This window comes from Schistocerca cancellata, chromosome 2, assembly GCF_023864275.1.
Source record: "Schistocerca cancellata isolate TAMUIC-IGC-003103 chromosome 2, iqSchCanc2.1, whole genome shotgun sequence".
NCBI lineage: Eukaryota > Metazoa > Arthropoda > Insecta > Orthoptera > Acrididae > Schistocerca > Schistocerca cancellata.
This window is the reverse complement of record NC_064627.1, coordinates 74,875,912-74,886,011: the sequence shown is the minus strand read 5'-3', so window position 1 is coordinate 74,886,011 and position 10,100 is coordinate 74,875,912. Positions and strand designations below refer to the sequence as shown.

At 36.0% G+C, this 10,100-nt stretch overlaps 1 protein-coding gene across 4 annotated transcripts in view; it reads left to right on the top strand.

The window, feature by feature from the left end:
• The first annotated feature begins 6,824 nt into the window (after window positions 1-6,824).
• The window catches only part of LOC126161346 (alpha-ketoglutarate-dependent dioxygenase alkB homolog 7, mitochondrial), a 229,287-nt gene continuing 226,011 nt past the window's right edge, over window positions 6,825-10,100 (top strand). Inside the window, exons 1-2 of one of the 4 annotated variants that reach the window (XR_007534900.1) lie at window positions 6,825-7,335; window positions 7,771-7,944. Coding sequence is in view for 3 of the 4 variants with exons in the window: in XM_049917111.1 (XP_049773068.1) it covers window positions 6,994-7,335; window positions 7,771-7,944 (516 nt within the window). In the remaining variant the exon portion in view is untranslated. The remainder of the gene's footprint in view (window positions 7,336-7,770; window positions 7,945-10,100) is intronic. The other 3 variants (XM_049917111.1, XM_049917112.1, XM_049917113.1) reach the window with 3 other exon arrangements.

Genomic DNA, 10,100 nt, shown 5'->3' with positions numbered 1-10,100 from the left:
TTAAAACTGCCACTGCAATATTTCACTAAGTTGGTGGTTAACATAAGACAATCACCTATCGAATCTGGTTCAGGCTTTGTTTTGCTCTCAACAAATAATATATATTAAATCTTTTCTGTATCTTAACTATGTGCATTAACATTTAAAAGTATTTCTCCATGTTAGTCACTCATTATTCAGCATTTTACCAATAATTCGCGCTGTAGATCAATAGCGCCAATGGCTGCACTCCATTGTAGCTGAACAGAAAACTTAACATTTACATAGGGCAAGAATCATATTAAAATAAAAATTCTAACACGCATATTGATTTCAGTGACACAAAAACTCTATTTTCCAAATATTACTTAACAACATTATACAGTTTTTAATTACCTCAGTGCTGCAAGACATCAGCCATGTCCGATCATTACAAAAGTTCAAACAAGATGAAGGATTATACTAGAAGAATCATAGATAACAAAAGATGAAGATTTACATTATTTTTTTCCATGAATATTGTCTGAAATATATTTTTCATAGGAAATTAAATTATGTGTCTGACAATAATTATTTATTATTATTTTAGTATCAATTAAGTCCTTTTTTATTAATATGACATTAATGTTTGTTCAAATTCCACATATAATGCTGTCATGAATATTGTTCTGAATAAAATATAGTTGTGGATATTACAATGAGTCGATCAAAGTTAACAAGGCACTTTCCGTCCTTATAGAGGACATTCACGTCTGCAGGAGACTTTCCATTGATTTTGTATATTCCTACCATTTTTTTGTCTTATCCCTTCACCTCAATCTGAACAAAGGCAAACATACTTAAAAGTCGAGCAGTCGTCAACAAATTTAGTGGCACGGTGTCTGACGAATTTAGGTTATGTAGTGCTTTTCATTTCCTCTTATGATCAATCGAAAAATTTTTAGAATCAGCTTAGCCGGCCGTGGTGGCCAAGCGGTTAAAGGCGCTACAGTCTGGAACCGCGCGGCCGTTACGGTCGCAGGTTCGAATCCTGCCTCGGGCATGGGTGTGTGTGATGTCCTTAGGTTAGTTAGGTTTAAGTAGTTCTAAGTTCTAGGGGACTGATGACCGTAGTAGTTAAGTCCCATAGTGCTCAGAGCCATTAGAATCAGCTTAAAATGAATACATCATACAGTTCAATGTTTTATGTTGCATTATACCATGAGTGTTTCGTTGGTGGCGTTTTAATTGCTTTTACAAGTAAAATTCTTGTTGAATATGAAGCACTGGTAGAAACCTGAAGATTCATTATTTGTAACATGAGTTTTGATTTCGTTCAGCTGCTGAGGGTGCGCTTTGGAAATATGCTGCTCCAGAGTCTTGCGATAAGTGTAGTAGTTTCCACAAATTTCACGCTTAGAAATACTCATTTTAAATACTTTTAGCTACACAAAACTGCTAAGAAGTAAACAGTGGAGTTTCTTCTCGAAAACCTGGAAAATCTCAGGGAAATTCACGAATTTTATAAAATCATGGTGAATTCTGCATTTTAGCTTAGCAATGAAATTGAATGATTATTATCCACACGTTCATATTCCACTCGTAATAAAAATATATACAGGGTGAGTCACCTAACGTTACCACTGGATATATTTCGTAAACCACCTCAAATACTGACGAATCGATTCCACAGACCGAACGTGAGGAGAGGGGCTAGTGTAATTGGTTAATACAAACCATAAAAAATGCACGGAAGTATGTTTTTAACACAAACCTACGTTTTTTTAAATGGAACCCCGTTAGTCTTGTTAGCACATCTGAACATATAAACAAATACGTAATCAGTGCCGTTTGTTGCATTGTAAAATGTTAATTACATCCGGAGATATTGTAACCTAAAGTTGACGCTTGAGTACCACTCCTCCGCTATTCGATCGTGTGTATCGGAGAGCACCGAATTACGTAGGGATCCAAAGGGAACGGTGATGGACCTTAGGTACAGAAGAGACTGGAACAGCACATTACGTCCACATGCTAACACCTTTTTATTGGTCTTTTTCACTGACGCACATGTACATTACCATGAGGGGTGAGGTACACGTACATACGTGGTTTCCATTTTCAATTACGGAGTGGAATAGAGTGTGTCCCGACATGTCAGGCCAATAGATGTTCAATGTGGTGGCCATCATTTGCTGCACACAATTGCAATCTCTGGCATAATGAATGTCGTAGACGCCGCAGTACATCTGGTGTAATGTCGCTGCAGGCTGCCACAATACGTTGTTTCATATCCTCTGGGGTTGCAGGCACATCACGGTACACATTCTCCTTTAACGTACCCCACAGAAAGAAGTCCAGAGGTGTAAGATCAGGAGAATGGGCTGGCCAATTTATGCATCCTCCACGTCCTATGAAACGCCCGTCGAACGTGTACCTCACCCCTCATGGTAATGTACATGTGCGTCAGTGAAAAAGACCAATAAAAAGGTGTTAGCATGTGGACGTAATGTGCTGTTCCAGTCTCTTCTGTACCTAAGGTCCATCACCGTTCCCTTTGGATCCCTACGTAATTCGGTGCTCTCCGATACACACGATCGAACAGCGGAGGAGTGGTACTCAAGCGTCAACTTCAGGTTACAATATCTTCGGATGTAATTAACATTTTACAATGCAACAAACGTCACTGATTACGTATTTGTTTATATGTTCAGATGTGCTAACAAAACTAACGGGGTTCTATTTAAAAAAACGTAGGTTTGTGTTAAAAAACATACTTCTGTGCATTTTTTATGGTTTGTATTAACCAATTACACTAGCCCCTCTCCTCACATTCGGTCTGTGGAATAGATTCGTCAGTATTTGATGTGGTTTACGAAATAAATCCAGCAGTAATGTTAGGTGACTCACCCTGTATATATCGTGGATGTTATACCCACAGCATACAACATTTATTATAATATTGTAATTCTTTACAGGTGTAGTGTACCATAACAAAATATTAATATTTATGTTATTTTCTTTTCATGTATCATTGACAGTCCGACACGGGAGAAATTACTGTACTTCTTTGTACTTCATCTCAAGTGTTCCGAGGAACATCTAAGAAAACTTAAGCTGTGCTGTCCATTGATGGCTGACAAAAAGGTAGGAATGGATGTTCATGTTTGTGTTTAGGAAGCAAGCACATGCACATAATTGACGTTCATTGTGTGTGCACTTTTGAAAAATTAGCAACAGTTCAGTTGTAATGACAGCAGCGTTAAGTGATAGTGCTTCAATATACGGCTGCAAATGTAATATTGTTAAGTGTATTTGTCTTGTAGATATTTCAATGAAATTGAATTTTATAAATTGCATATTTTAAAATAGTTAATATTTCTAAGTGTTTTAATTATATGAATATTATTCCATATAAATTAACGCTATTTAAAAACTGTGTTTAAATTACTGCTTATGGTTGCTATATTGTGCAATTGAGATAAAAGAAAAGTCATTATTGTAGTATTTCCTCTTCCCCTCTTTGCATTACTTTGTCTACAGCGTATTGACACAATCATTAGTCCCACACCTGGAATTCTCAGGGAAGTTTTTTCCAAGTTTGAATAGCCACATTGTAAGTAGCTTAGCGCTATTAAATTCTTAACATTGCTGTCATGTGTTTTTTTGGACTAATAAGCTGATACTGTTAAACTGAAGTACATTTGCAGGAGTTGCACTATTCCTCAATGTAATTTGATATATAACCTGGTGGAATAATGTTCTCCTTCAGATCTATTGAGGCTGTTGTGACGATCCAAAAGAAATCATCTATGTATTATGTATTTGTTCTCTGCAGTTGTCTACATCTATGAGGTTCTCCTCACTGTAAATGTATATGTATGGAACTAAAACTATGTATCTACTCCTGTCCCTATGAGAGCTAATAGTTTGTAGCCTATTTGTTTCAGTGTAGCTGAATGAATGTTAGTGTGATAACTCATTTCTTATTTTTTGATCAATGGTATTTGCAGATCCTATTCCCAATTTATTTTATTTTTGGTGCACTATTTTTTTATTTGATTTATGTAACGTCCATGTGATGACATGTTCCTATCCTAATTTATTACATTTTGACACCTAACGAAGAGTGTAATTTAATGTACACATTACTTCCTTTTTTATTTTTGGGTTTCCTGATACTTTGTTGTTTTGTGTGACCTTTACTAAGCAAATAATGATTTTTACTTTTAAATAATTGTAGTTATGAGTAGGTATATTCTTAAATAATTTGTACCTTATTGATTTTACACAATAAATAATTACCAAATGGAAATAGAAGGTGGAACCATTGAAAGCTCTTCACTTATGAAGACTGATAAGTATTTATAAATCAAACTGTCATACTAACAATGTTATGTAGCGATGTACACCTTTCTGGTGTTGCATTGTTTCTCAGTATGGTCCCAGCTCCCACCTATCACAAAAATCCGACTGCTTTATTATGTACTCCCTATATGCTTCTCAGTTCCTGTGGTTGCTTGAGTTATGAACTAGTGTTGACAACGTTCAGTGCCATCTCATTATGTCTGTACTGTACATAGTTCATAATGTTAGTTTTACACTGAACAGCTAAGATGATTCTTTCTGGTTAGTCAAACATGCACTGCAGTGTGCAAATACTTTCAAAATTGAAATCAAACAGCGGAAAATCCAGTATGGAATAACAATGATGTTCAGAATAACAATGATATTCTGTTGGTATCGACGCGGTAAGCCGCAGTTCTATCTAATGTCACAAGTATTTCTTCATGAATGTGTTGTAACTTGCTACCGGATTCATGATTTTTATCCCTACTTGCGCGTATTTTAGAAGAATTTTAGGAACATCTATGTCTTCTGATATTGTACAAACTCTTGGAGGCAAAAAAATAATTCAAATATTGATCATAAATCAGGTAGGAAAAGGATAAACACAAACATTATACTTACGACACATCTGAGGTTCTCCTATCTTGCCGCTTGTAGGGCTAGTGTCGATTCAGCTGTCAAACGGTAATAGCTTTTACAGCAGTGAGTGTCGCGACTGTTATCTTAGACTGTCATTCACCTTCCCCCCTATAATGAGTAATGTATGAGATATTTGTACATACGCAGTCATAAAATATAAAATGAATAGGCATACAGAATTATGGAATTCACGACTGATTTACTGAAAATTTAGCTATTAATCGCTACACGTCAGAGATTGCTTGTATCTTAGAAACCAGAGCCAATCGGGGAAATCCCTTATCACATTCAGATTCAGCATGCCAAATATACCAAATATATGTTCAGGTATCCTCGGGAACAAGTCTTTTTTGTGTTGTGTTATTAGCCTGCTAAGAAACAAAGTCGTGCAGTGCTTCGTTTACCACAAATTGTATCAGTGCGGTTTCGTTTCTGACAGTTTTCGGGCTTTTCTTATTAATTTAATAGAAATATGTCCTTCAATAGTCCACATTATGTACATACGACTGCGCTCTCTCAGGAGTAAATTATCATTGTCGATAATTCCCAAATTTGCCATGAATTATGTAAATTCAAGTAAATATTCATACATGTTGATTAGCTAATAAAACGACCTAACACTTCGAATAAAAATATAAAAAAGACTGACACACTTTAAAAGAATGAAAAGTGGCTTAGTCTCAGTCATCTGTAAATGATAAAAAAAATTTCAAGTTAACTGTTTTAGGAGACATATGTTATATATGTATCAATGAATGGAAAATGCTGCTATTACTATTATGGAGGTACTGTAACTAACTGAATATATTATGATATGTAAATAACTTGAGAACATGAATACTGAGAGAAAAATATAAATATAAGTGTAATGTAGCATCTAAATAATTTCCAGGACCTTAAAAATGGCTGAAAAATGTATGCAACATTTTTATAAGTATTGCCACTTTGATATATTAAATTGTAATAAATAGGTTAAATATTGCAAGAAAATAGGTTTAAGTTGAGCTGCCCTATATTACAAGTACACACTTTGTCCAAAATGTAATCAAATGGTACCAAATAAAAATCAATTATTTTGGTGCTGTAGAGTTTTATGGAAGTTTGTAATGGTTGACAGCATCTGATGAACTGTTGAAGAAATTTGCTGGTTTTCATATAGTTCACATTAAAAAAAGATGATGATATCCCCAAATTAGAACATATGTCACACAACTAACACCTTCGTTTACCACTGGCGAGCTTCGTGTTCAGTACTTTTGGTTAGACATATTTAAATAACGAGTATGAAGTAAGCAGCTTCTCACTTTCAAAGAAATAAGAGACAGTAATAGTTTCCAAAATTATTATAACTGAGCCAGCTGAAGATATAATGATAGTTTGTACTTTAAATCGTCTGCTACAATGGCTAGCGTAGTCACAGTCTAACATAGACTGTGGCGAAGTTATGACACGACTATATCTATCGATGTGCCAAACTGTATCTTTGAGTTTGAAATAAGCCACGGTATCTCTCGTGATGTGTATACAAATAAAGGCTCGCAATTTTTTTTTAGGAATGATATGGAAATTGTACCAACGATGTATAAAAACAATTGTATCCATAGTCTAACATATTCAGACTGTGCTTGTATCATAGTTACTTCACCTGTCCATGGCTAAACAGTGTTATATTGCTGAAGCCCAAATAAAATAAAAATAAAAGAAAACGTATGTACCAATGTCATGGGTGTGGAGACAGAGAATTGAAGAGAATATATGACATTCTACGATATTCTATCTCTTTAATCAGATCAGTGCGCTCAATTTCGAGCGCTGCAGTAGGATCACTCCCATGAGTGGGACCATATGGCATGCCACACGCAGTCGATACACAGGTTCGGAATCGCTCCTCGATCAAACTGGTAGTGTTTGGGGTTTGGACTATTTAGCGCTTTGGATTTGTTTGTGTTACGACACTCGGCAGTCGGCAGGAATGTCTATGTTTATGCTACTATAGCTAGATAAGAGTTGAGATTTGTGGAAGTACGTGTTTGTGTCACAGGAAATATGTTAACTGGAGTGGCTGTGCCTTCTGTTAGAAACTGTTATTCTTTTTTGATTGGAAGAAGATTTCATTGTTTCTTAGAACACTGTTGTTATAATCATAACACGGGAAAGAATTATGCTGTGACATCGAGAAAAGATCATACTGGTACTACTGTGGATAGCGATAGTAGTTTGTATTACCTACATTTCAAAAATGGCTTTAGTGATGATTTAAAACTGCGTGTCGCCCAACATATGATCGTAAGTGAAGATTTTGTAACAGAAGAGGAAGAGAAATCGCTGTTTGAAGAAGTGGAACCATATATGAAAAGATTACGATACGAGTTTGATCACTGGGACGATGTAAGTTGTCGCATATCCTTGGACAACAGTATGGATTATCTGATATACAAGATATTCCATCAGCGATCTGTTGGCTATCTTTCAAACGTCTGTATGATTCTGACTTTGTACCTTTTATATATCAGCAGTTTGTTACTACTCTAAACTTTACATACTTCTGAAGAGTAGAGCCATTTTATCTAGTTCTCTTCATTATATTATTTGCCGAACAATAGACTCATTTCTATTCGTAGCTGAGACTTTAATGCTATCTAATACGAAATAATATTCTAATTTGCTTTATCTATGATAAATCACAATTGAGGTAGTAACTGAGCCAAAATGGCTCCAGTTTTAAGTATAATATTCTATGTCGTTCACAAACAGTATTTTTGTGTTAAATGTTTGATCTTCGTCTGGCTGTTAAGTGTAGGCCCTGTAAATAGTCTCTTCCAGGCCATACATGGGTATCGTGAGACCGAACGTTCAAACTGGAATGCTGCGAACTCAATGATAATACAGAGAGTGAGAGAAGCTGCTTTTCCACCCGGAACGGCTCAGCTCAGTTTGGTGCATGTACTGGACCTGGCTGAGGATGGGTTCATAAAAGCACATGTTGACAGTGTACGGGTGAGTAAGCTTATTGTTGTGATTTGTACTGTCCAGTTATGCCACTTTTCCCACCTCTAGCTTTAGCTACACTATCTTGAAAAAACACATAAAAAGAGAGAGAACGACTGTGTTCTTATTCAGTTATCACAGCCTAGCTCTGCCTCCCAACCCCAGCCTTCTCTCCAAAACTCACCAGGATGTCAAAAATTTTGTATAATACATGTGGAGTGCTATATTGCTATCCTATGTGCCTACTGTCACTCTTCCACAGCTCTCTCTCCTCTTCCTAGCTCCTTTTTCCCATGACATACACCACCCATCATAACCCCTCGCTCTAGGTGAGCTGGAGCAAAGACGTAATGTAACCATGTATGTGTGCTCAGTAGCTCTTAAGAAAAGTTTCTCTAAAGCTAGCGTGAATTGTTATCAGTCTTGTTTATGTGCCTGTTGACAGCTCAGTGCATCAACTATCTGGTGAGCACCTTTACTCTTTATATTCCACAAAGGTATTAGGATCACACAGAGTAACTGGAAACTGTCTTGAAAAGTTTTGACTATCATTTGAAATAATTACTTGCTTGCTAAATTTAAATGAGTTATTTTGCAATTTTAAGAAATAATAGGCTTGAAATTCAAACACTGCTTTTTGGATTTATTAATCTGTTTTCTGAGTGATGTCATAAGTTTACATTACCCCAAATTGTACATTTATCCTGTTAAGTTAGGAGTAAATGGGAAACTGCTACCCCAGAGTTTAGACTGGGTGTGGATTTTCCAGCAGGGGTAACTGTGCATCAACACTGTTCTATGACATATGTACATTTTCCTGAGGGATTACAACAGTGTTAATAGTTACCCAACCAAATGTAATAAAAAATTCAAGTCATTCTTTGAAATGAATTTCTTTAAAATAGCCCATTTTTGAAGGGAATTCATCAAATGATATTAAAACTGTGGTAGTAAGTAACATACTCCTTGTCAGTACACATAAATAGAACACAAATACAAAAGTTTGTGGCAAGCTTATTTCCTATTTGTTTTTAACAGGGCCAAATACACACCTGTCAAGACATTGTAGGGTGTCAGATAAAAATCTCGGCAGGCGTACTCAGTGAATTTTATTTTGTACGATCATTTTACTAATTGTAGACTGACATGGCTAGGGTGCCTGTCAAATATCAAAATGGCACTTTGAGTGGGTATCTGGTGATTTTTATGTCATTTTTTGTAAATGTATCAGATGGAAGCCCATTGACTTTGAACTGTGCTACCTTTATATATGATCAGTAGTGTCAAATAAGCAGCAATGCAGGTTAAAACTGTTGCGATTCTCTACCCAATCCTGTGGAAACCCTATCCAGTGGCCTTCCCTTTCCTCCCAAGAGCTCTTACCATAACCGCGACTTGTCATAATTGTAGGCAATGCAGGATTTTTCATTATGTTTTAGACCAGACATTTCATACAAATTATTCAATTTAGAATGCATTCTGGCCCGAGCTGCTGGAGTTGGCAGTCTCGTGCTTGAATGGTATGTTTGTGTTTTGTTCCAACAAAGGCTTTGGCCAGAAGCTTGTGAGTAAGTGTCTTTTAGTTTTCCTTGTCTGCAAATTAGTGTGTCATCTTTAAGATAAGTAGCAATCTGTCTTTTCTTACATTGTTGAATTAAAGTATTCTCATATACTTTATTATTCTAAAATTATGTAGAACAACTGCTTGAAATAACATATAATATGTTACCATAAGGTACAGGTGGCAACCCTACTTTTGGATGGGACAAACTGAAATTCAGGATAGCAAAGCAAAAAAGAAATGCTGAACTCTGTTTTCAGATGTTCCTTTACAAAGGCAGATCTGGGGGAGTTAACTCTTCCAACACTGCAAAGAAAAGTGAACAGACATAAATGTCAGTGGCATTGAGAAACAGTTATGACCACTAACATTAAAGGATCCAGAACTTGAATGAATCACTATAAAATTCTATATCTAATTTGTGGTTGACTTAGCCCCACTTTTAACCATAATACCCTGTTCCAAAGAATTAGGGGAACATGTGAATCAGTGTCCGGTATGTTAAATCTATTTTGATACAGGCAGTACTTGTGGTCTTGTTGCATGGCTTGAGATCTTCACTGCCAATGAAGGGAACAATTAAAATGATTCACCATCTATTGGC